This window comes from Lissotriton helveticus, chromosome 2_1, assembly GCF_964261635.1.
Source record: "Lissotriton helveticus chromosome 2_1, aLisHel1.1, whole genome shotgun sequence".
NCBI classification, from domain to species: Eukaryota; Metazoa; Chordata; class Amphibia; order Caudata; family Salamandridae; genus Lissotriton; species Lissotriton helveticus.
This window is the reverse complement of record NC_136059.1, coordinates 3,078,429-3,105,322: the sequence shown is the minus strand read 5'-3', so window position 1 is coordinate 3,105,322 and position 26,894 is coordinate 3,078,429. Positions and strand designations below refer to the sequence as shown.

The following is a 26,894-nucleotide window of genomic DNA, read 5'->3' as shown; positions in this document are numbered from 1 at the left end:
AATTGCTAATTCTGCCTCTGCAGACACTACAAGGACATCTTCCGCATAAGCTGTTATTTTAACAGTGTATCCATCAAAGCCAATACCTTTGATCTGCTCATTAGTCCGCAAATGAAACAGGAAAGGCTTGATGGCGAGAAGGAAAAGGGAGGGGGAAAGGGGACACCCCTGTCTCGTACCCTGTTCTAGTTTGAATGATGACGAGAGGCTTCCCCCTGCTCTTACTCTTGCTGAAGGGTTAGAATACAACGCCATCACCATCCGAAAAAAGTCTTCTCCCAGTTTGAATTTGCATAGGGCAGCCTCTAGATAAAACCAGTCAACCTTATCGAAAGCCTTCTCGGCGTCTACGGTAACTGCTACAGTTGGTGAGGCGGACATCTTAGCTGTCTCTATTATGTGAGCGAGGGCCCGTGTGTTATCGCTAGATAATCTGTTTTTAAGGAACCCTACCTGTGACGGGTGAATAAGTTTGGGAAGAACTTTTTGGATCCTTTTGGCCAAGATCATAACATAAATCTTACAATCAAGATTGATCAGAGAGATTGGTCTGTAGTACTTTGGGGAGGCCGGGTCTTTCCCATCTTTGGGGATTACCGCAATAATAGCCTCTGCGGGAGTACCGTTGACTTGGCCACTAGAGGCAAAGTCCATGTTATAGGTCTTTGAGGGGTTCGACCAGCGATGAGGAAAAGCTCTTGTAGAACGTGGCGCTAAACCCATCCGGTCCTGGTGCTTTCCCGGTTTTGAGAGTTTTGATTGCACATTCAATATCATCAGTGGAGATAGGGAGGTTAAGCTCAGCCTGGTCTTGTGAAGAGAGGGAGGAGAGAGAACAGGTTTCCAAATACTTCCCTACTTTGGAGCTAGAAGTCTTTGAAGATGTTAGTGATTTTCGTGGTGTCTGAGTGCGGTGTTCCAGATTTATCTATTAGACTCTTAATAGCCGTCTGTTGTAATTTAAATTTCAAGTAAGATGCCAGATTCTTCCCAGCTCTATTAGCGTTACATAGCCTGAAGTTCTTTTGGGCCTTAAGCCAGATTCCCGCTCTCTCACTCACTATTTTGTTATATTCGTATTTTATGTTCATAATATCATTCAAAGTGAGAGGGTCTTTGGAAATTACATGCCCCTTCTCCAGGATTGAAATCTCCCGCTCTAACCGTGTAAGGTTATTATTGGCATCTTTGTTCATGTCTGTTCGGATCTTAATTATTACCCCTCTAACGGTACTTTTAAGGGCCTCCCACCTGGTGAGATCACTGGTGTCCCCTCTTTTATTATTTGTGAGGTACTCTCTTATGGCCGTGTCAATGGTCAGTCTGTTCGCGTCTGTTTTCAAAACCGCGTTGTTGAATCTCCAAACATTCGCTCTTTTAGTCTCATTATGTACTGCCAGTGTCATCGTGATGCAAGAGTGGTCAGAGATTACGCGTGGTTCAATGGAGGTTTCCTCAATATCGGCCGAAGAGTGGCCAGAAGTGAGAATGTAGTCTATACGCGAATATGACTGATGGGGAGGAGAATAGAAGGTATAGTCTCTTTCTGTAGGATTCAACAGTACCTAGGAATCAATTAAGTTGTGTCGAGTGCAGAGATTAATGAATGCCTTATGTGAGCTGTTTGTACGAAACGGACAGCGAGAGTCTCTATCTAGCAGGGGGTCTAAAGGGAGATTAAGATCGCCACCTAAGATGTGCGTAGCATCGTCCGGAATCGTGTTGATGTGGTTACTGAACTCTTTCCAAAAACTAGGGTCGTCCTTATTGGGGGCATATACATTAGTTACATAAAACTCCTTGTTCTCTCATCAGCTTTATCGAGACCCATCTGTCCTTAGTGTCAGCAGTGCTCTGTAGGACATCTATATGGGCCTTTTTTGAAATTAAAATCATTTCTCCGTGTTTTTTACCTAGGACATCAGAACCAATAGCTTCACTATACGTTCTGTTTTTCATAGAGTTAAATTGCGGTGAGTCAATCTTAGTTTCTTGGAGTAATATAATGTTCGAGGCATGTGGGCTGCTGAATTCATATCTGTGCATAGATCGCCGACTAGTGTTGGGTCCGGATGATTGCACATTGTTGTCCTGGAAGAGTCTTCGAAGTATCACGAGATAGGTGGCTCCTCCCTCGGACTACAGTGCGCATGGGCATCCTCTCCATCCTCAGATTGTTTTTTTCCGCCATTGGGTTCGGATGTACTTTCCAGCACTCCAAGTTCGGAATCAACAAAAACTTTTTCAAAGGCCAAAAGGCCTTCGGATCCGTCGGTATTGTTAAGTGCTCGGTACCGATACACTTCTTGAACATCTGTTGCACTCCGGTCGTTGAATCGGGCCGTTAGGCCTTCTCGAAACCACGTGGACCGACCGTCGATGGAACGAAGTCCATTCAAATACTGCCCGCAGTGCAACTCCAAGTTTCCGCACACAGATAAGCATCCAGTGTGCAACAAATGCCTATCTCCAGATCACAATGAAGATAGTTGCCTAGCCTGTGCCCAGTTCCGGTCAAAAAAGACGATCCGGAATCGACGGGCGGCGAGGCAAGAAATGCAGAGGTCGGCACCGGAGCCCGATAATATCTTCGGCGATGAGGAAGACCTAGTTAACGCCGAAGACTAGGATCAAGACGAAGAACAATACTGGGAGCACGACTCCGAATATTACCTCCACGAGGAGGAACAAATCGTCGATCTCGAGGAATACGATCAAGACATCGTAGCTGTCGAAGACGACTCCGATGACGACGAGGGGCGAACCGTGAGTACACCGCCCCATATAGACACTACACCGATATCAGAGACTCAGGTCGAGGCATCGCCAACAGGCCTTAGCCAAGATCAACATTCTGGTTCTATAGCCCCGCCATACCGCCCTGCTAAGAACATACAAAAAGAGCCTTCTGAGACACGACATACGACACCGGTTCCATCGAAACCGAAACTCGTCGACAATACCGTCTTCGGACCGAACGTCGTCGAACCGAAGGTGATTAAGCTGAAGGGCGTCGACCCGAAGGCCACAGTTCCAATACAACCTTCGAAGCCAAAGACCGTTGAGTCGCCCTCGAAGACAAAAGCCGTCAAGTCGACCTCGAAGTCAAAAGCCGTCGAGTCAACCTCGAGGCCAAAACATGTCGAATTGACCCCCAAACAAAAGCACGTCAACTCTACCCCCAAGACAAAGCACGTCGAATCGAGCAAATCAGGCTCAACTATCGACAAAGGGAAAAAAACGGCCGACGAAAGCAAAAGGCCTACGCCCAAAACAAACGTCGAACCGAAAGTGAAACCTAAGGTGGACCAAAGCAAATCGGTTGAGCCGAAGCCCATCGATCCGAAGAGGGGCATCGAGCCAAAACCGCAGGCTCCGAAGACACCTCTAACACCTAAAGACACTGCCGAACCAACGAAACCGCTCGGTCCGAAGAAGGTGGTGAAGCCTGCCAAAGACGTCCAACCGACAAAACCTGTCGAAAAACCTCAAAAACCTATCCAACCACCAAAAGCGGTCGAACCCATTAAAGGCATCGAGCCGAAAAAGGTCAAACCAAAACCTACGGCACCAAGGCCAAAAACTGTGGAAGAAGAGATTATCCATCCAGACCCCTCCACAGAAGACCAGTCAAAACTGTATATTGACACAAAAACTGGGAAAGTGACTGTTTACACAAAAAAGAAAAGACCTCTGCCTACTGAAAACTTTTCTAGAATTCCACTCAAGAAAAAGAGACTGTGCTACCTCTCCAATACTCTTTGAACCTATCACTCCAGCTATGCCTACTCCATATGCCACAAACTCACCTGCACGCTCTGACTACAACCCAGATGAAGATCAGGATGCAGATGTGGGGTTTGATCCACAAAACCCATATGGAGACCCCAACTCACAGCCATGGGGTGGGGGAGGTGAACCAGACACTGAAGGGACTCTGCCCATTACAGACCCTACAGTATACCCAACAAAGCCATCACCCACGGAAGATACAGTGGCTTTTAACTCTCTACTAGATAGAGCAGCAACCTACCATAATGTAGATATGCATTCTGATGCTATTGAAGAAGACTTTCTCTTTGATACATTAACAACATCGGAAAGACATGTAAAAACACTCCATGTTCAAGGGCGTCTTAAAGCACGCAAATGACATTTTTAAGGACACTGCTAGGGCACGTGTCATAAACCCTAGAAATATAGGGCTGCACCTATAGATCCTACATACATCAAGGGACAATTACCTCTAGACTCCTTAGTGGTATCCAATGCACGAAAACGTGCAAATTCACAGACTACTGGAGAGGCTGCTCCTCCAGACAAGGAGTCAAAGATCTTAGAGGCATCAGGCAAGAGAGTGGCAGCTCAGGCAGCAAACTCATGGAGAATAGCCAATACACAAGCCTTGCTGGCCAGATATGACAGGGCGCACTATGACAGTTTAGAAGAAATTCTCCAATACTTACGTGAGCCCTACAAAAATCAGGCAGATGAACTTATACAAGAGGGAAAGCTCATCCCCAATGCGTCAATTAAATGTGCCCTAGACGCGGCAGACACGGCTGCCAGATCCATCAATACAAGCGTGCTGCTAAGGCGCCACGCATGGCTTCGCATCTCAGGCTTTAAGAATGAAGTCCAATCCACTATTCTTAATCGGCCCATAAACCCTGATTTATTGTTTGGTCCAGCAGTTGACTCCATTCTGGACAAAATGAGAAAGGATGCTGAAACAGCGAAGTCCATGGGAGCCCTTCAGTCCCAACAACACCGAGGCTCCTTTCGTCGCTCCAATTATAGAGGAGGAGCGCGAAGTAATACCGCACAGCAATCCTCCACCTACAAGAGTAACACACAATCCACATACAACAAAAACACAAACAGGGGTGGATAAAGAGGAAATAACACCAAAGGCAGGGGTCGTGGAGGCAATGCAAATAGATCCTCCACTAACACCAAACAGTGACTTCTTGGCACTACCCCCAGACCATGTAACACCGGTCGGGGGAAGACTACAACAATTTCTGCCAGTCTGGTTACATATCACTACAGACAAGTGGGTCAGGCAAATTATCCAACATGGCTATTGCCTCGAACTCACCTCAACACCTCCCAACAAACCACCCGTGCACAGTCCAATGCCCCAGGAACATATAACGCTACTACAGCAAGAGGTCATCAGTATGCTGCAAAAGGGGGCCATAGAACCAGTCCCACTCCAGCATCAAGGAACAGAAGTATACTCCCTATACTTCCTTATTCCAAACAAGGACGGGTCTCTCAGACCAATATTGGACCTCAGGCCCCTCAACCTGTACATTTTGTCAGAGCATTTTCATATGCTCACTCTCCAACAAGTCTTGCCATTGCTTCGCCAGGGAAACTTCCTAGCAACCCTAGACCTCAAAGACGCATGCTTTCATATACCAATACACCCTGCTCACAGAAAGTATCGAAGGTTCACCATTCAAGGACACACTACCAGTTCAAAGTCCTACCATTTGGTGTAACAACAGCTCCACGGGTGTTCACCAAATGCCTAGCTACAGTGGCGGCACATCTCAGGAGGCAACACATCCATGTGTACCCATATCTGGACGATTGGCTAATACACGCGCCATCAGCCCAGCAGTGTGACAGCCACATGTCAAAGACCATTCATCTCCTGCACAGTTTAGGCTTCTCGCTCAACTACCCAAAATTGCATCTGCAACCCTCCCACGTCCAACTGTACCTGGGAGCAACAATAGATACACTGGCAGCAAAAGCATATCCGAACGCAGCACGTATCAACGGAATGCAAATGTTAATCCGAAGGTTCAGACCTCAACACTCATTACCAGCTCGAGTGTTCATGCAACTAATAGGCATGATGGCCTCGTGCATATTCATAGTCCCTCATGCCAGGCTACATATGCGTCCGCTCCAAGAGTGCCTAGCAAGGCAGTGGAACCAGGCTCAGGGGCGATTACAGGACCTAGTGTTGGTGACCAGTCGGGCATACAACTCTGCATTGGTGGAATCCACAAAACCTTTGCAAAGGGACGACTGTTCCAAGAGCCTGTACCACAAATAGTGTTAACAGCGGACGCATCCCTGATAGGATGGGGAGTCCATGTCCTACACTACACAGTACAGGGACTCTGGACTGTACTACAAAAGAAAATGCACATCAACCTTCTGGAGTTGATGGCAATCTTTCTAGCCCTAAAAGCGTTCAAAACACACTTATGCAACAAAGCTGTGTTGATCCAGACAGACAACATGACAGCTATGTATTACATTCAAAAACAGGGAGGAACACACTCACCACAGCTGTCGCACCTAGCTCAAACAATGTGGAAATGGGCCATTCAGAGGAACATGTTTCTCATGGCAGAGCACCTCCCCGGCAAGGACAATCAAGTAGCCGACCTGCTCAGCAGGCACAGCCAACAGATGCACGAATGGGAAATTCACCCTAAAGTGCTCCAACCATTCTTCCGGAAGTGGGGACACCCGGAGATAGATCTGTTTGCCACAAGCGAAAACGCAAAATGCCAGTACTTTGTCGCCAGGTTCCCACATCCGCAGTCGCAAGGCAATGCGATATGGATGAACTGGTCAGGCAAATTTGCGTACGCTTTTCCCCCAGCTCCATTAATACCGCTAGTGGCACGCAAAATGCGCCAACATTCGCTGACGCTAATCCTAGTTGCTCCCACATGGGCGAGGCAACCATGGTACACAACGTTCCTAGTACTGTCAGTGGTGCCTCATCAAAGACTGCAACTCACACTCAATCTTCTAACTCAGAGCCATGGAGAAATCCAACACCCAGACCCACAACAGCTGAACCTGGCGATCTGGCTCCTGAAATCCTAGAGTTTGGATACCTAAACTTGCCCCCAGACTGCATGAATATTATCAAAGAGGCAAGAAAACCCACTACCAGAGCATGTTATGCAGCTAAGTGGAAACGTTTCACCATTTACTGTAGTAACAACGATATAAACCCACTTGATACTTCTACTCAAAACATCATTTGCTATCTCTTGCACCTACAACGTTGCAATTTAGCCTATTCATCCATCAGGATACATTTAGCTGCGTTAGCAGCATATCTTCAAAACAGACAACACCTTTCACTATTTAGGTTGCCAGCAATTAAAGCGTTTATGGAAGGACTTAAACGCGTAATTCCTCCAAGACACCCACCTTCACCAGTCTGGAATCTAAACATTGTTTTAACCAGACTTATCGGACCACCGTTTGAACCACTACACTCATGCAAACTACAATTTCTTACTTGGAAAGTGGCTTTCCTTATTGCCATTACTTCACTTCGAAGAGTTAGCGAGCTGAAGCCCTAACTATTCAAGAGCCATTCATTCAAGTACATGCAAATAGAGTAGTTCTCAGAACAAACCCTAAATTCATGCCAAAGGTGGTATCCCATTTCCATATAAATCGGACCATAGAACTGCCAGTGTTCTTTCAAAACCCACAGACAGTAGCTGAAAGGGCCTTGCATACTCTAGATGTCAAGAGAGCTCTGCTATACTATATAGATAGAACTAAGGCATTTCGAAAGACAAAACAGTTGTTTGTTGCTTTCTCACTGCAACACAAAGGCAACCCTATTTCAAAATCAGGTATAGCCAGATGGATCGTTAAGTGCATCCAGATATGTTATTTAAAGGCAAAACGCACCTTAACAGTTCCCCCTAGGGCGCATTCCACACGCAAGCTAGGGGCATCCATGGCTTTCCTGGGTAATATTCCTTTACACGAAATTTGTAGAGCAGCCACACGGTCAACCACACATACATTTACCAAACACTATTGTGTAGATGTACATTCAAAACAGCAAGCTGCTGTAGGACAGGCTGTTCTCAAAACTCTTTTCCAGACTGCTGCAGCTGACACAGCTAGCCACCGCTAAGGGAGATACTGCTATACATTCTATGCACAGATATGAATTCAGCAGCCCACATGCCTCGAACGGAATATCCTACTTACCAGTATGCATCTGTTCTTGGCATGTAGGGCTGCTGACATTCATATCGCCCGCCCGCCTCCCCGGTGCCTGTCGCAGCTGCAACATTCACTCTTTGCATGGTCATCTCTTACTGTACTAGCCACCTATCTCGTGATACTTCGAAGACTCTTCCAGGACAACAATGTGCAATCATCCGGACCCAACACTAGGCGGCGATCTATGCACAGATATGAATGTCAGCAGCCCTACATGCCAAGAACAGATGCATACTGGTAAGTAGCATATTCCATCGCCTTTTTTCTTGTATATATAGTCAAGTATTTTCCTTTTCTTAACAGGGTGGTTGGTACCTTTTACGTTCAGCGACACAATTTTAATGGACTTATGCCTGGGGCCATATTATGGGGAAGAGTGCATCTGATGGCACATCACGTTAAGAGAACTAAGTGTTGTTCTATTTGTCAAGTGCTTGCGAAGTATAGGGCAAAGGAGTTCAGGCTTAGGCGCATATTGGTACAAAGTGGAGGCAATAACGCGGTATGATAACGGTACAGCATCACATGTGGGAAAGAATACAAGTCGAGCACTGTCATTTGTGTATAAAGAGCAGCTACTTAAGTATACACACAAAGTCAAAGGAAAAAATACGAATACAAAAGGTACAAATATCCATAAAAACAAAACTCCAGCCCACACCACCCTCACCCCAATCCCACCCTCCCCACCCCACAAGTAATCCATGAACATGGTGACTAGGAAGAAAGAGAGCAACAGCCACTCTCACTCCGTGGCAACTACAGGATTTATCCTGCTCATTCTTAATAAATTAAGGAACTACTGAAGTTAATAAGAACAATGAACATTTCCTGAAAACATCTTCAAGTAACGAACAGTGACTGGAGTTAATACACCTAGCGGACATAATACTGTGTCAGATATATCTGATTCAGTCACGATACTTAGGGAGCACGTTTTAGCGTAGTACAAACACGCTATGGAACATGGTGCAGCCATGATTCAAATTATCTGAGGAGCATAGGATGGATCCCTGACATCAATTGGCTACAGTTGAGCTCATATCACTCGTTGGCGTTAGAGACAGAACTACTTCAGTGGCGAAGGTCAGGAGCAACTCAATAGAGCGGCACATCAGGAGCGAGAGCATTTAACAAAGACAATAATAAGAGCATAAAACAATTAGAACCAGCATAAAACGGAGGGAGTAATCCTGGACTTCACTAAGGAAGGTCTAACGTCTGGAATAACTTTGTCACCTGTAAAATGAGCCTTACCATACTACAAAACATGTTCGGGATACATCATATTTGCGAAAGTGATCGCCATTATAGTGATCCTAGAAAAACCAACTACACAGGAAGGATTATTGGAAGGCCTGTTATCAAGCTGTCACCTTATCACAGAGCCTAAGTGTTCGTTCCTGAGGCACTCGAGGTGGTGGTGTCCATTGAGGATTCTTCCGGGCCATCAAGAAATTTCTTTAGGTGAGTCGGGTCGGTAAATATGTGTGGCATTCCTTGTATCACCACCCTAAAGCGCGCCGGCCCCACAAAGCCATACTGATAATTGAGATCACGCAGTTTTGGTCGGAGAGCCAGGAAGTTTTTCCGTACTTCTACCGTTTCTTTGCAGTAGTCCTGAGAAATGAATATTTTGTTAGCCTTCCACAGAATGTGATTATGTTTGCGCATTAAGGATAGGATTTGCTCCACGTGCTGGTATCTGAGCGGCTTACACATAATCGGCCTAGGACCTCTTTGACCTGATGTGAGATGGCCTGGAACCCTATGAGCTCGGTCAAATTCCAACGGGTTAGCGAATGAGAGATTGGTAGCCTGTCCAAACCATGACTCCAGGAAGGTTATACAAGAGCCATCTTTATCTTCCGCGCCTTCAGGAATTCCGAAGATACATAGGTTCCCCATACGGTTCCTGTCTTCCAGTTCGGCTAGGCGTCTAATGATTGAGACTGACGAGATCGAGAGCTCCTTGATAGATTTGGTTACCATCACCTCAGAGTCCTCCAGTTGGCTAATTCTACATTCTGTTTCAGAGAGCCGGACGTTGATATCCTGCCTGACAGCCGATATCTCATCCTTGGTCGATTTTGTGATATCATGGACTTCAGCGAGTTTATTGTGTGCAGCATTGGGTTGATATCACGCTTCCCTTTCGTCGGCGACTCCAGATTCAGCGGTTCAGCTGTCAGCCTCTTAAGATTTTTGGCCTCTTTCTCCCCCACGGCGTCAGGCAGTGATAGTCACGGCAGTGACAAATCACCTTGGAAGATGAAGCATCTTGGTGGCACAATCGCAAGTTGGGCGAGCGCAATTGCTGGGTGCTGTATTCAGCTAGGTTATGGGTAGCAAGGGAGGTCAGAGCTCACTCATAGTTCTCCAAGTGGCAAGTATAGACGGTAGGTATAGTACAGAGACCTCAGGTAAGCATCTCGTGCCAGTTTAGTGAAGCTGCATGTAAGGGCTACAGAAGATGGCTCAGCGAGCAGCGATTTATCCAGGCAGAAGAGAGCAATATCCTAATTAAATGGCTAGTCAGAGCAGGCCAGTAGGGCAGGTGACCGGTCACACTTCAATCAGCTATTCATCTACCATTAGCCTCACTGTACCATGTTAATGGCTGCAATAGTTTTTTATGGCGTCTGCCATTTTTAAGGTCAGGCAAGGGCTTTCAGCTAGTGGTTGTGTAAGCTGTCTTCGATGTCTGCCATCATGAGGTCAGGCAGCATTAGCCTCCACGTGGGTACTTCAGTGTGGAACAATAGTGACAAACAGGAGGATATAACATGGAGCGCGTTTAGCCGGGAAGCGCGACCGAAGAATTAGCCAAGGGTTGCATTGGCATATCTCCACACATTATATAAATACTGTTTTTTTATTTTTTTTTATTTGAAGAGTTTTATATAGCGCTGGCTAGACCCGGAGGTATCAGAGCGATTTACATGTGGATCAGTGAGTTACAAGTTACAGGTTACATCTGTTACAATCGCATAGTCAAACATAAGACAAAAAAAACAAAGTTACGGTAATTCGTCAGAAGGGGGGGGAGAAGAAGGAGACTTAGCAGGGATAAGGGGAGGAACTATGCCCAATGTCCGGCTGGGTAGGTGACAGTCGAGGGAGTGAACCAGGGCCAATCTCCTCTCTAGCTGTCTAAGCAGCTCCACTGGGCATCGAACATATTGCCCTGAATTTGCTGTCAGGATAAATATCCGGGTTAAATATAGGCCGAGAAAAAAAAACAATGTTAAGGTAATACTTCGGGGGAGGGGGCGGAAGGAGACAAAGCAGGGAGACGAGGAGAAACTGTGTCCAATGTCCGGCTGGGTAGGTGACGGTCGAGGAGGTGAACCAGGGCTGATCTCCTCTATAGCTGTCGAGGCAGCTCCACCGGGCATCAGCCATATTGCTCGGACTCTGCTCCACCAACACCTGGTATCGCCGCAGGGTTTCCAAACACACCAGCTGGCACGGGCACCTTCAAGTCGAATCTTCTTCTGAGGAGGGCACGAGTGTCTTTCTCTCCAGGACCAAGGAACCGCCCTCTCCGGTGGTCAGTGCATGTAGAGTGCATAGGTCACAGGTCCTAGTTGCTGCAGCGCGCACCAGTATTATTGCTGAAGAGGGTCCTGGCCGGTCTCGCACTGAAATGCTTCCGTCCAGCTGGCGCTGATCGTTCTCTGGGCCTTGGGCTCGGGTGGCTGTCATTATAGGCATATAGAGGCAGACGTGCTCGAGGTGCAATCCATTTTATAGGTGCCTGTCCGCCATCTTGGGTGCAGCGCGCTCGGTACCTGAAATTTGGTGAAGATCGTGTCTCATTCACCCGTGTGCCGGTTCCGATGAGCAGCTCAGCCTGAGCAGGTTTCAGACATCGAGCCCTGATGGGGTTCGGTAGGCTGGTCAGTCGAGGTGAGGGGCCGGCGTATCCAGCATGCCCAGCCGGGATCTCACCTCGGGTCACTTGCGCAGGATTACAGGCGGCTATAAGACTCGAAATAACAGCCAGCAGGAGCACATCTGGAGCGTCTCATTCACTCGTGTGGCGGTTCCGATGAGCAGCTCAGCCTGAGCAGGTTTCAGACATCGAGCCCTGATGGGATCCGGTAGGCTGGTCAGTCGAGGTGAGGGGCCGGCGTATCCAGCATGCCCAGCCGGGATCTCGCCTCGGGTCACTTGCGCAGGATTACAGGCGGCTATAAGACTCGAAATAACAGCCAGCAGGAGCGCATCTGGAGCGAACAGGTAGGCTCCTCAGATGCTGTGTGCGTTCCGCTGCATCGTCGATCCTTTCAGGGCATAGGACGTCGACAGGAAAACACCGGAATCTGTAAAAGAAGTCGGCGCCACGGAGGAGAGGAGAATTCAGGTCACCATCTTCTCCGACGTCCAAACCACGCCCCCCCCCCCCCCCCCCCCCCCCAGTCAAGACTGATTTTTATGTAGCTGGGTCTGAACTGGGGTGACGGAAGTAAGCTAAAGAACGATGATGGATTCAACCCAGAACTGTGACTGGGGGCGAATGTCTGAAAAGATTCAGCTCTCCGTCCATCATCTCCTTGTGTTTGCTGTATTGATGAGGATCCCCTGGAAGAGAAGGATAAGTTACTTACCTGTAATCCCTCCCACCTATTAACGCCCTCAACAAATCCTACACCCAGGATTCCTAATTTCCGTAAAATGATTTCACCTGTCACCTGAGAGGCATGATGGGATACAAGGGATACTGTGCCAATTTTCTCTGTAATTCTTTGAATGGCAGCCTATTTCTTAATAATGGCTCACATTTCCTTTTAACTAAAGGTTTGTGACACTTTTTTATAGTCATTGTGACATTATTTCTTGAATTGTGACAGTTGTTTAAAATGAAAACTCAGTGTAATCTGGCCATTTTTATTAGGTCTCGACCTCTGCCAATGCGCTTGCGCATTGCAGATGTCGAGATCTATAGCAGTTGAAACAAACTCTTTGACCAAGAGGATTCCAAGCGGATTCCTCCCAATGCATGTTGTGTACTGTCGCCAGGCGCGCACTTGGCCTCGCTCACACCCCATCCGCTCCTTCCCTCCCTCCCACTCGCCCCCCCACCAGGCTCTTGAAGCGCGACGCTCCTGCTCCCCCGCCCCCCACACCCAGCCGACTTGTTTTCATTCTCAGCGCGCGCTCGGCCTCACTTCCCCTCCCAGCTTTAATTACCCCAACATTCCTTTCCTCCCTCGTTGACCGGGAGGCGTATACATGTCCAGGAAGTTCATTATACACCTCGTAAGTCACCCGAGACTTACAGGCGCATTCCAAGGAACGCCCCGCCATAGCCCCTATAGACAGGCAACAGGCAAGTTTACTTCAGGTATAAAAGGGGCATGCACGGAACAAGCATTGTCAAAGCCAATAGGTCTCGAATAGAACCAACATTGTCAAAGCCGAATAGAACAAGCATTATCAAAGCCCATAGGTCTCGTCTTTGGGCCCATGCACAGAACAAGCATTGTCAAAGCCAACAGGTCTCGTCTTTGGGCCCATGCATGAAACAAGCATTGTCAAAGCCCATAGGTCTCGTCTTTGTGCCCATGTGTGGAACAAGCATTGTCAAAGCCCATAGGTCTCGTCTTTGTGCCCATGCATGCAACAAGCATTGACAAAGCCAATGGGTCTCGTCTTTGTGCCCATGAATAGAACAAGCATTGTCAAAGCCCATAGGTCTCGTCTTTGTGCCCATGAATAGAACAAGCATTGTCAAAGCCCATAGGTCTCGTCTATGTGCCCATGCACAGAACAAGCATTGTCAAAGCCCGTAGGTCTCGTCTTTGTGCCCATGCACGGAACAAGCATTGTCAAAGCCAATAGGTCTCGAATAGAACAAGCATTGTCAAAGCCCATACGTCTCGTCTTTGTGCCCATGAATAGAACAAACATTGTCAAAGCCCATAGGTCTCGTCTTTGTGCCCATGCACAGAACAAGCATTGTCAAAGCCAACAGGTCTCGTCTTTGTGCCCATGCATGAAACAAGCATTGTCAAAGCCCATAGGTCTCGTCTTTGTGCCCATGCGTGGAACAAGCATTGTCAAAGCCCATAGGTCTTGTCTTTGTGTCCATGCATGGAACAAGCATTGTCAAAGCCCATAGGTCTCGTCTTTGTGCCCATGCATGCAACAAGCATTGACAAAGCCAATAGGTCTCGTCTTTGTGCCATGAATAGAACAAGCATTGTCCAAGCCCATAGGTCTCGTCAAAAGCCCTGAGTGACACTCGTAAAGGTGAAGCTAAGTCCTTGAACGGAGCTCTGCTGTCGAAACATTCGACAAAAGAAACACCCTCCAGAGACAGTCCGCCAAGCGGATCCTTCGAAAAGGACTCCCATTCGGCGAAAAGACTCAGACGTCAAAGGTTGCCCTCAAGAAGGACACCCCGGCGCCGAGGAAAGAGACCGACATTGACGTCGACGTCCTCAAAGAGAAGTAGTCCACTGGGAGAAGAGGACTACTATTTCGAGGAAGAGGGCGACGATCTGCAATTCTACCGGGACTCGATGTCCTCGGATGCACAAGACGTGGAATGGCAAGATCTCGACGCCAAATCGCCGGAAGAAGGCATAACCACTTACCCTTTGAGCCCTTCGCCGCCAGATGACATAGGTATCTACAACATGGTGGTGCAGAAGGCTGCACAGACTTATGGATTGAAAATGGAGGAGGAGAAGCCCAAGGCATGTTTCCTCCTGGAAACTCTACTGACTCAACAGACCAGAAGAGAGTTCCTGTCCATGCTCACCTGTGTGATGGACCAGGGAAGACCTTTAAGGAGCCAGCAGTATGCAAGACTGTGACACCTAGAAAATAGAACAAATACAAACCACCTTCACAGGACCCTGCATACATCCAGGGGTCAGTGCCAGCCAACTCCATAAATGCAGCAACGGCTAGGAAAAGGGCCAATGTCCCCACAAATACCGGACCACCTCCAGACAAGGAGAGTAGGGGGATGGGTCTCACAGGGAGAGAGGTGGAGAGAAATGCGGCAATACACTGGCACATTGCGAATTCCAACGCCCTGCTCAACGGGCACACATACCAACACTGGGATGAAGTGGGGCAACTCATTAAGCACCTACCAGATCAGTACCAACAAAGAGCTGCTCACCTGGTAGAGGAAGGAAAGAACTTGGCGAACGCATGCCTAAAATAGGCACTGGATGCTGCAGAAACATCTAGCAGGCTACTGATGATAGGGGTGACTGAGAAAAGACACGCATGGCTGAGAATTTCAGGATTCAAGCTGGAGCTACAAAGCAACATCTTAAATACACCCTTCAATGGAGAGCAACTGTTCGGCACACCAGTGAACGACAAGTTGACACAGCTCAAGAAGGACAATGAAACAGCAAGGGCCATTGGAGCGCTGCAGTTCAGGGGGATAAGAGGCACACCCACAAGGAGACCTGGTAGTATAAGTGGAGGAAACGTGCCAACCACATCGCACTAAACATCCCAGCAAGGCTACCATGGGAACAACCAAGGCCTGCTGTAGCAGGGTCAGCAGCAGCAGAACTGGAAGTATCAACCCAGGGGACAGTCCTTTGGAGGGCGCGAAAACGGACGAGGACAGACACAGAGGGGAGGACAACAGCCCTCAACCAAGTGACTCCACCAGGCATCAGGCCCCCACCCTAGCAACACCTCAGGGTGGGCGAAAAAAAAAAGAAAAGATGCAGTCAAACATTCAACGACACAGTACCTCGAACACTCAACACCAGTAAGGGGGAGAATAAGAGACTTTATCCAGGAATGGAGGAAGGTCACATCGGACAAATGGATACTAAACATCACACAATACGGATACTGTATAGAGTTAGAAAGACAACCTCCAGACATAAACCCAAGGAGAAAGGCACACTCAGCAAAGGAGCTCTCGCTCTTGCAGCTAGAGGCACAGGAATTGCTCAGCAAGGAGGCAATAGAAGTGGTACCGCAAAACCAAAAGAACAAGGGAGTTTACTCCACTTACTTCCTGGTACCAAAGGTGGACGAAACACTAAGACCTATCCTAGATCTGAGGTTCCTCAACAGATTCATAAGGACTCAAAAATTCAAGATGACCTCCCTACAAGAGGTAATCCCACAAATACAGCAAGGAGTCTTAATGGCTACTATAGACTTAAGACTCATACTTACACATTCCCATCAAACACAAGCACCTGCTAAGGTTTGTGATCAACCAAAGCCACTACCAGTTCACAGTACTGGCATTCGGACTAAAATCCGCACCAAGGGTGTTTACAAAATGCCTAGCAGCTGTCGCAGCTCACCTACGAAGCCAGGGATACATGTATACCCTTATCTCGACGACTGGCTCGTAAAGGCAAGTTTGTACGATCGATGCAAACTACATATCCCGCAGGGCATACTAACACTAACCGAACTGGGCTTCTCGATTCATTGGGAGAAATCGTCGCCAGAGCAGTCAAGATATTCTTAGCGGCAGAGATCAACACCATAGAGGCCAAAGTGTTCCCCAGCAGGAAGAGAACTTTGGCGATACTGAAGAAAACACGTCATTACTGCGAGGGGCAAGTTCCGACTGTGAGGCCAGTGAGCAAGCTGATGGGAATGATGGCGTCTTGTATTCACCTAGGCCAAAATATTCGACTACACATAAGGCCATTCCAGGAAGGGATACAGCAGCAGTGGTCACGGGCAACCGGGAGTTGGGAAGATCTAGTGGTGTCACACACGCAGTACATCAGGAAATGGTGTGTTGGAACAAACAAAAATGATCACAGGGGAAACCATTCACACAACCAACTCCAACAGTGACCATCACGACGGACGCCTTCCAGCTGGGGTGGGGCGCGCACATGAGCAGACTGAAGGTAGGAGGCTATGGTCGCAACAGGATGTGGTCAAGTACATCAACTACCTGGAGCTAAAGACAGTGTTCCTAGCCCTGAAAGCTTTTCAGAAGCAGCTGTACGGAAACAGGGTGTTGATCCAAACAGACAACAGCACGACCATGTCTACATCAACAAGCAGGGTGAGACAGTCAGTAGCGCTATCAAGCCTAGTGCAGGAGATATGGTCATGGGCCATCCCACTAAGGATAGACCTACTAACAATACATCTACCAAGGAAAGACGACGTGGAGGCAGACAGACTCAGCAGGCAGACGTCAGCATCACACGAATGGGAGATCAACCAACAGGAATTACAGAAGGTGTTCTAGAAGTGGGGTACACCGCAAATAGACCTATTTGCATCACACCAAAATGCAAGATGCCAACACTTTGCATCCAGACAACAAGATCATCGTTCGCAAGGGAATGCGCTATGGATAAGTGGGTCAAAGACATTTGCATACGCTTTCCCCCCCGATCCCACTGATACACAGGGTACTCAACAAATGCGGACTCAGCAAAATGACGCTAATACGAATAGCACATCAGTGGGCCAGACAGTCATGGTTCTCGCAGATTGTGGAGATGGTGCAAGCACCAGGACACAAATTTCCAAAAAGAAGGGACCTGCTAACAATGCAGAACTGAAGGATGCTACACCCAGAGCCAGAGAGCCTCAGCCTGGCGGCTTGGCTCCTGAAGACCTAGAGTTTGCTCACCTCAAACTACCAGCGAGCACAGTGCTCAGGGAGGCAAGAAGGCCTCCCAAGTCGTAAAGAGATTTCTGGAAGTGGCGAAAAGGATCACACCTCCAAACAGAATGCCAGCACCAGCATGGAACCTCAATGAATTACTGACACAATTGATGAAGGCACCATTCGAGCCCATGCACAAGGTTACTCTGCACATGCTCACACTAAAGACGGCCTTCTTAGTAGCTATCACATCACTACGGAAAGTAAGTGAGTTGCAGGCGCTAACACTTCAAGAACCCTACCTGCAAATACACAATGATAGGATTGTAATGAGAACAGACCCACACTTCATGCCACAGGTGGTGTCTCGGCTCCACATCAGCCAAATACCTAGTTTTTTCCAAAAACCAAGCACAGAGAGAGTGCTGCATACACTGGACGCCAGGAGGGCGGCGATGCTCTATATAGAAAGAACAAAGGAGAGCAGAAAGACAAAGCAGCTCTTTGATTCCTTCGCAAGCAGTTTCTTGGGATGACCTGTTACCAAGAATACCATTGCACGATGGATCGCACAAACCTTACAACTATACCACAAACAAGCCGGGCAACAGTTAGAAGGGGCAGCTCATGCTCATTCAACGAGGAAGAAAGGAGCAACAATTGCGTTTCTGGCCAACACACCAATTCAAGACATTTGCCAAGCTGCAACATGGTCTTCAGTGCACACATTCACTAAGCACTACTGTGTGGATATCTAAATGAACAAAGAAGCGCACGTGGGACAGAAGGTCTTACAGCACATTTTCAGTAACCAGTGCTCCTCTTCCACCCAGCCACCACAATAAGGAGAAACCTGCTACAAAGTCTATGCACAGCATAGTGAATCCAGAAAGATTCACGCTGCAAAATGTGTAGTTTCTTACCTGTTGGTGTAGTTTTGCAGCTTGAAGACTTTCTGGATTCACGAGCGAACCCACCCACCTCCGCCAGAAAGATGAGACAGGACGAAGGGGATTAGAAAATGGACAAGACTTAGGAAAAACAATAACGAAAGAAAAGAAAAAATAACTTGAAGATGGTGATCAAAGGTGGGAGCTTCCGCCGGAAGCGCACCGGCGTCACGAAAGACACCAAATGGTGGGATGGCAAAGCCCACCTGGGGCACGAAAAAAAGACTATAGTTCCGGACCCAACCACTAGATGGCGGAATAATGCACAGCATAGTGAATCCAGAAAGTCTTCTTGCTGCAAAACTAAACCGACAGGTGAAAAACTATACGTTACAGGGAAGTTGTTAGGTTCAGATTTTATACACAACATTTTAACATCCCTGAAACCTTTTTGTTTTTTTGTGAATTTCTAATGTTTGTTTAATTGTATTTCCTAACAAAAAAATCCCTGTAACCTTGGGTCGCAAATAAAATGTTTTGGGCGATTTCTACTTTTCAAGAAACAAGGGAACCCAAAGGCAAGTCACTAGGGATCTTGGGTGATTAATTGTTACTAAAGACAGAGGTCCCTAGAAAACAAATATACATCAATTTGTTAACATAAGCTGAATAGACAATATGTTTCTTGTCCAGCCCTCGCAGAGTATTCTGGCGCAGCACATAAGAGCCCCACCGACTGGCGCCCTCACAGAGCATTCACTCGGTCTCGCTGTTTTTCGCCATTCGCGACGGAACGGCTTCATTTAACTACAGCATCTCCTGACTTAATTATCGCAGCTGTAAGCTTATTTGTTCAGCAATTCTGACAATACGATCGACTCCAATTAAGCGCTCTGAAGTCTCGCACTGCCATTGCTCAAGTGCAGCTACCTGGCCCATTATCCGGGTTATCAACTATACTATTATGCATAGACAGGCATGTTTAGAACTACTGTCCTGAAGATTATCCCATGTATCTGTGCTAGGGGATCGAAACGTCGACACTACTGTACCATATGGCACTTAATAATTGTGGATTTAATGCACAATGGTACTAACACAAAATCCAGTCTGTCAAAAGAAAAATACTTCTTGCCTGAACCCCCCTCCAAATTTTTGTTTCTCCCTATTTTGTATATGTGGGTCGCAGGTTGCGCTCCAATTGTAAATTTGTTTAATTTGTCACTAAGCATATTGTTGAAAATAATTTCTGTCCGGCTGGACAAGGAACATATTGTCTATTCAGCTTATGTTAACCAATTGATGTATACTCGTTTTCTAGGGACCTCTGTCTTGGGCAATTTCTAGCCCATGAGTCTTGATCCCTCAGAGACCCCCTATCTTCAGTCATACGGGGTGACCACTTATGTCCTATTTAATGTTTTTCTCCCCCGCATCACAAAATGTCGCCCAGAACTTTTCCTCTCATTGTTGTGGCCAGTATGTGTGAATGTATTCTCCTGGTTTCGACGTGTTGCACTCCATCTGTCATATCGTCGGCTGTGCTCATGTTCAGCGCTACGCCGCACGCTGACATTGTATTCCAAAGAATCGGCTTCCTTTCAGTCAAGAATGCCACAACAGGGGGAGGAGCCAAGCTCGCGAGCGTAATGGTCGCCTTTTAGCTCGGCTCCCGCAGCCCTCCGGCCTGATCGTCTATCCTGTATTGTATCCTGTCCGGAGACGACACATTATCGTAAAATTGGAGACGGGACACCTCACTTGCACTTACCGTTTGGCCCGGAGGTTTTGACGTGCAGCGGTTCCGAAGTTGTGCCCTCCGCCAGACCGGGGCCTCCGTGGAACCTAGACCGGGACCTAGCCTGTGTGATCCGACGACTGTCGGCCCCGGTCGAGAGAGTGAACCAATGGTGAGAGCCGTTGTGCGAATATCCCGGCGATCCTGATCCGGGCCTGCCCTGGTGGCCGCGAGGCTGAAGTGGGTGAGGTGCACCGGGGACTGATTCTGTGAGGGGGTCCCCCCCGCCGCTGCTGTGTCCGGAGGCTCCGGACCTCTACGCCCGGACTCTGCTTGTTTGGGGTGCCGGTGCTGGCGTAGGCGGAGACCCGCATTGGGCGGACGTCCTTTCTGCACCAAGGCTGCCATCGCTGGGAGCCCCCCGGAGCTCTGTAAAGTCCTACATTTTGGAATTGTTTTTGAGAGTCGTGGAGGGTGGCGACTGGGCTGACTTCGCGAAATGGCGGCCAATCATCTGGAACTTGTATCGCCTCGTGGCGGCGGGCTTGGGTTGCCTGAATGCGCGGGGGTCTGGTCTGGTGAGCGTGAGCTTACCCTCAGAGATATCCTGGAAGCTCTGCGATCCCTGTGCGCGTTCCTGGCCCCCGATGTCCCCGTGAGCCCGCCACGATCTGCCGCCATTTTGAGCAGCCGTTTCTTCTTGCCTCCCTCTTGTTTCAGAGACTCCATTGCCTCGCCCCCCTCGACTGCTGCAAGTGTTGCCGCCGCTGCTCGACGATCATTTGGTGTGCCGTTGAATTTGGGGCTCCCTGCTTTTCGAGGTTCTGACCCCAGGGACTTGGACATTGTGCCGCTGCCCTGTTCGGCTGGGATACCCGGAAATATTGGTGGACTCCCTCCTGCGCCTGCACCGATGGCTTCGCATTTGTCTATTGCAGAGAACCCCTCGCTTTCCCAAACGGCGAAACTAATCCCCTGCTCTTCATCACCCGTGCTGCGCTTGCTGATGCTAATAAACTCTCTACTCTGACTTTTGTTCACTTGCGGACCGATTGACCCCAACCTTGTCTACATGGCAGAATTTTTTTTTTTCGATTGTGTGCTGGTCTTGTATTGAATAGCTCGCTTTACATTGTCATGTGGTGGGTGGAATTTGTGGTTCGGAAGGGATGGGGGTGATATGCGCGACTCCTGGGGATTCTTGCTGTACGACTTCGTGGTGCGATTGTTTGTACCCATAGCGCGGTGGGAGGTCCTCTCCTCTGTAAGTTTTATGGTGCTTGAAAGGGTGTCGTCCTGGTCTGTTTTTGCCGCGATTGTTTGGTTGGGCGGAGGGCTGCGGCCGACCGTATTGATTTCTGTTCTCATGCTCCTCCCTTCTGTTTTTTCCCCTTATGTTTATGTTTCTTTTTGTCTCGTTCTTCTCTCTTTCTTTCTTGCTATATTTCGGGTTCTGGTTTAGGGCGACAGGCACGCTGTCTGAAGGGTAGGCCATAGCCTTCTACAGGGGTGCAGGGTGGGATGGGTGGGTCGGGATCTATTTGTTGTTTGTTTTATGGTTCTATGGCCCTTTTGTATCTCTTTATAGTGATGCTGCGTCTGTCCTTGCATCCCGTGGTATGTTCGGGGTGGGGTATGTGACGTCGTCGATCCTCCTCTCCTGGGTTGGATACTTTTCGTCTCGATTGCTGTACCCTCCTCGTTACGGATGCTTCTGTTTTCTCCTGTACGCTCGCCACGGGATGCCTGTTTCGGCGAGGTCTTCTTTCTTTCGTTTTTGTGTTTTATTTCCTTTTATCATTTTTTCCGCTTTGTCCTCCTCTCCTCCCCCTCCTTTCCCCCTCTCTCCCCCCTTTTCCTGCCCCCCCCCCTTTTTCCTAGAGGTCACTATGACGGGTTAGTTTTGATGTACTGTTTGTCCGATCCCTCTGTCCTGGCTTGGCTGTGGTTTGGGGGGTGGGCATGTAAAGATGATAATGAACACGTGTCGATTATGTCTAAAATGTCCCTGTATCCCGGTGTGTACTGTGTTGCCTCTCCTGTATTGCGGCCCGAGCCCCCTTATTGTCGCTGAGGATGGTTGTGGGACTTCGGACGCCTTTATATTGCAAGTGAGCCTATCGTATTCCTTATCCCCATATTATAAAATTAACCTTTTTTTGCTCCTGTTTATTGGCCGTCTGGTTCCTAGGTGTCTTCCTCCCTTTTTTACGATTGTTTTGCTTCTGCTTTTTGCTGACTGAATCTGTACTGTTTGCCTTGGAACCCTTGACCGCTTTACATGTTGATGCCGGCCGATTTGGTTGTAGGCCTAGACTTGTATATCCTTTTGATGCAAATAAAGGTTTTAAAAAAAAAAAAAAAAAAGAATGCCACAACACTCTTGTACAGTTGATGATAAAGTTTTATTCGATCCAGACACAAGAGCAGCATCAACGCGTTTTGGTGCCCACAGCACCTTGAGCACGACCAAGGTGCTGTGAACCACCAGCCGGGGTCCTCGCACTTGGGCTGGAATATTTAGTGCTTATGACTTTGATGAGGATTCCCCTGGAAGAGACATTGGATTAGAGGTAAGCATGGTTTCCTCGCCTGCAAATTCCTCACCAATCTCCCCAACTCTTTCCTCACCTCTCCCTGTTCTGAGAAATGGTCGCACAGCTATCACATACATATGGTTTTAGGTTACATTGTTAAACGGCATAGCCACTGATCAAAAGACTGCAGGCTGGGTCTACCTGTACGGGCTCTAAACAAAAGAATGAGGAACTGGCGTCAGGGCACTATTGTGGCGCTATATGGCTCCAATGATGTCATGTCCTGGTATGTGTCTGCTGCCGGAATGGAGCTGATCTCCACCTAATGGTGTAGGAAAGCTGTTGGAAAGTTTTTGCATCCTGTCCGGCACCTCGGGATATTCAAAAAGTGAGTAATCCGCAGGTAAGTAAAGCATTCACCAGAAAGATCATTGTCTGGGGTAAGTAACTTGTTCAACATAACTTTCTCTGTGAAGCACCAGTAGAGAGCACAGCTTTATGAATTACAAGTTGGTATGTCTGCTGCTTTTATATTTTCTTTTCTTATCAAATTAATTTGTGTCTTGATTTTGTTTCAATCAGAGACGAATACCTTGAAAAAGTACAAGAGAAACCGTGAAGAGTGTACTGACAAACTGCAACCACGAAGACCAAGAGCAGCCAAAAAAGAAGTCCGGTATTTTGGGAAGAGTGTACATGGTAGGCGTTCTGGGGTGGTTATTGTTGAGGTATTCATATTCATGTTTATTCAGGAAACCACTTTCAAGACCATTGAGGGTAGTTTGTTTGATAGTCTCACTAATCTCTCTGGTGGGGTTTCCTCAGTTTACAGTAGTGGCCTTCGATGCTTAGCTGTGACTGAATCTCATGTTTGTAGTCTTCGGTGTTCTGTATGACTATGGCCCCGCCTTTATCGGCGGGTTTGATGACTATCTCCATGTTACTTTTTAGGGATTCTAGGGCCAAACGTTCTGGTTCGGTGGTATTGTAGTTCACATATTTCCGATGCGCCAAAACTTGGTTGATGTAGCGTGTGACTACCTGCTCATAGGCCAGGATTTTATGTGCCATCATGTGTGTAGGGGGTTACATTTAGAGGGGGATATGAACCCACTCCCAGAGAAGGTAGGTTGGGCTGGGATTTTATGGAAATAGTGTTTGAGCCTGATTTTTCTAAAGAATTGGTGAAGTTCTACCTTGAGGTTGAAGCTATTGGGCATCGCAGTTGGGGCAAAAGAAAGGGCTTTCTCTAGGATTTTTTGTTCGTCTGGTTTCAGGATGTAGTTAGATAGATTGACTACTGGGTTTTCTTGTGTATGCGTTACCACCTGTAGTGCTGTCGTCTGGTCTGTATGTCCCCGCGGTTGTCCTGTTGGAAATGTGTGGATTTCCTGGGTCTGCCTCTCCCTGCCCCTCCCCTGCTCCAAGTTGATTCTCTCATCCCCCTGGATCTTCCCCAAGGGCGTCCTCGTCGCTCTCACCATGGTTCCTCTGTTAAACAAGCATTTGCAATGCAATAGGTTTCGCAGATGTTAGAGTTTGAGCTATTGGCATTGTAAATGGCAATGCCTTTTATTTATGTGTTTGTTTTTAAAACCTAAATAAAAGGCATTGTCATTTACAATGCTAATAGGTTTAACTCTCGCAAATGCGAGACTTATTGCATTGCAAATGCTTGTTTCATGTGGGTTCACGTCCACGAGCAGGATCATACTATACTCTCATACACCAATAGAGTGAAGCAAGTTTGCCTGCATCAGAAGCTTGATTTCGTAATGAAAACAATGGAAAATGCACAGCCTAAATAACCATCGAAGAGGTAAACATTTAAACAAACTAAAAACTCATATGTGTATGCGGCTTTTTCTTTTCGAAAGCGTCATTTGCCTGAGTTTAAAGAGAAGATTGATTTGGTGTGCGCCCCTGTAAATAGCATTGGTAAAACCATAATAGGAGTAGTGGGCGGTTTTAACCATAAAGACTATATAAGTAACTAAATATTCAAGATTAGAAATGAAGATGCGTTTAGTGATAAAGGCAAGAAGGAGAGTAGGTTATATGGAAGCCAACAGACATGCCCCCCCTTCCAAAAAAAAACCAATGCTATTAATCACAAAGTTTCTTAGAACATTTTAGAAGAGATTTCAAATACAATACAATAGTGGGAGGCGAATTTCACTTACAATCACAAGCAACCACATCCACTTCGTGTTAATCAACGATCAGATGGCAAACGAACAGCTAAACAATAGAACATAACGGTTGTCTTTCAGCAACTAACCCGGATAAGCCATTGTGTAGTAACAGGAAACCTTGGGAAGAAAACCAGTTAATGCTGTTGTATAATGACCAAGCACTCCTTAAAATTATTATTATACATATGAGACAATACGTTTTGCGTTATCCAAGTAAACGCACCTGGGTAACAACCTCTGCAAGAGACCCTGCAATCAATCAATCAATCAATCATAGCATTTGTATAGCGCACTACTCACCCGGAGGGTCTCAAGGCGCTTGGGGAGGGGGGGGGGGTCCGCTACTGCTCGAACAGCCAGGTCTTGAGCTGCTTCCTGAAGGAGAGGTGGTCTTGGGTCAGGCGGAGGTGGGTCGGGAGGGAGTTCCAAGTCTTGGCGGCCATGTGGGAGAAGGACCGTCCTCCTGTTGTGGCTCTTCGGATGCGGGGGACGGTGGCGAGGGCGTGGCTGGTCGATCGAAGGTGGCGTGTGGGAGCGTAGAAGTTGAGGCGGCTGTTGAGGTAACTCGGGCCTTGGTTGTGCAGGGCTTTGTGTGCGTGGGTGAGGAGGCGGAAGGTGATTCTCTTGTTGACCGAGAGCCAGTGCAGGTCTCTCAGGTGTCCGGAGATGTGGCTTCGTCTGGGGATGTCGAGGATGAGTCTTGCTGAGGCGTTCTGGATCCGCTGGAGCCTCTTCTGGAGCTTGGCGGTGGTTCCGGCGTAGAGGGCGTTGCCGTAGTCCAGTCGGCTGGTGACGAGGGCCTGGGTGACCGTCTTCCTGGTCTCGGTGGGGATCCACCGGAAGATCTTACGTAGCATGCGCAGGATGTTGAAACAAGACGAGGAGACGGCGTTGACTTGTCTGGTCATGGAGAGGGCGGGGTCCAGGATGAAGCCCAGGTTGCGTGCGTGGTCAGCAGAGCTGACGTACAGAAACAGAGGTTCATGGACCACCACACCACTATTCCCTAGACAGGAGACAAGGCGGCTCAATATTCCACCTTGGATGTCTCAATCCATCAACCACGAGCTTGAGAATCACTATTCCTGCATTCCAGACCGAGCTCCTGAACCACTGTGGTGTTTCGTCATACCCGATCAATGCGTGCATGAATATGAAGCATGCCAGTGCTCATCCATATCTGTCGAGCGTGCAGTACAGTCTGGAGGGAGAAGGGGTGCTCAGCACATAGTATGCGCTTCAGGGCACAGAGAACTACAGCACAACACTTCTACTGTAACAATCATTCTCTTCCAGGGGATCCTCATCAATAGTCATAAGCATTAGAATATTCCCGCCCATGCGCGGGACCCCGGAAACAATATATTATATGTGCCCCACATATATATAGACATATATATATATATAAATATACGAAACACGAAAGGATGTGAGGTGCCCCCATAGACTGGACTATGGTTGGGGTCCCAGAAGATGTTGAAAAGGACATTTTCAAGGGTTTTCCGGCAGGCATGGGAGGCGAAAATCGACATGCAAACACGCACTGAAGGCAACAGCCAACTACAAGACCCAGCATGCAGCAAATCCAAACAGCAGCTGAAACTGGTTCCCAACAAGGGGTTAAAAACGGCAGCGCCGGAACATTGAGGGTCTTGTGGCGAGCTGTGATGTCCTGAACCTGCGGCGCCTCTTTTTCTTCTCGCTGATGAAGCTCACAGGAGTGAGCGAAATGCATTTGAGCTAAGAACAATGCCGCTTTTAAAAGAATAAATTACATACTTCAAACCGGATGAAGGTTGCGACTCAATTTTTCTCTTCTCCATCGTGAGGAGAGCCTTGCTAAAATATTTATGGTGCCAAGGTCCGGCCCAAGAGAAACGCACCGCCCATCAGAGCGCCATTCACACCCGAAATCGGACCAATCTGCGGAAC

At 47.9% G+C, this 26,894-nt stretch overlaps 1 protein-coding gene across 2 annotated transcripts in view; it reads left to right on the top strand.

Annotated features, from left to right (window-relative positions):
- The window catches only part of LOC144817651 (uncharacterized), a 434,119-nt gene that overhangs the window by 229,353 nt on the left and 177,872 nt on the right, over nucleotides 1-26,894 (top strand). For both annotated transcript variants that reach the window (XM_078674371.1, XM_078674372.1), the window contains one exon: nucleotides 23,350-23,466. In XM_078674371.1, the coding sequence (XP_078530497.1) occupies nucleotides 23,350-23,466 (117 nt within the window). The remainder of the gene's footprint in view (nucleotides 1-23,349; nucleotides 23,467-26,894) is intronic.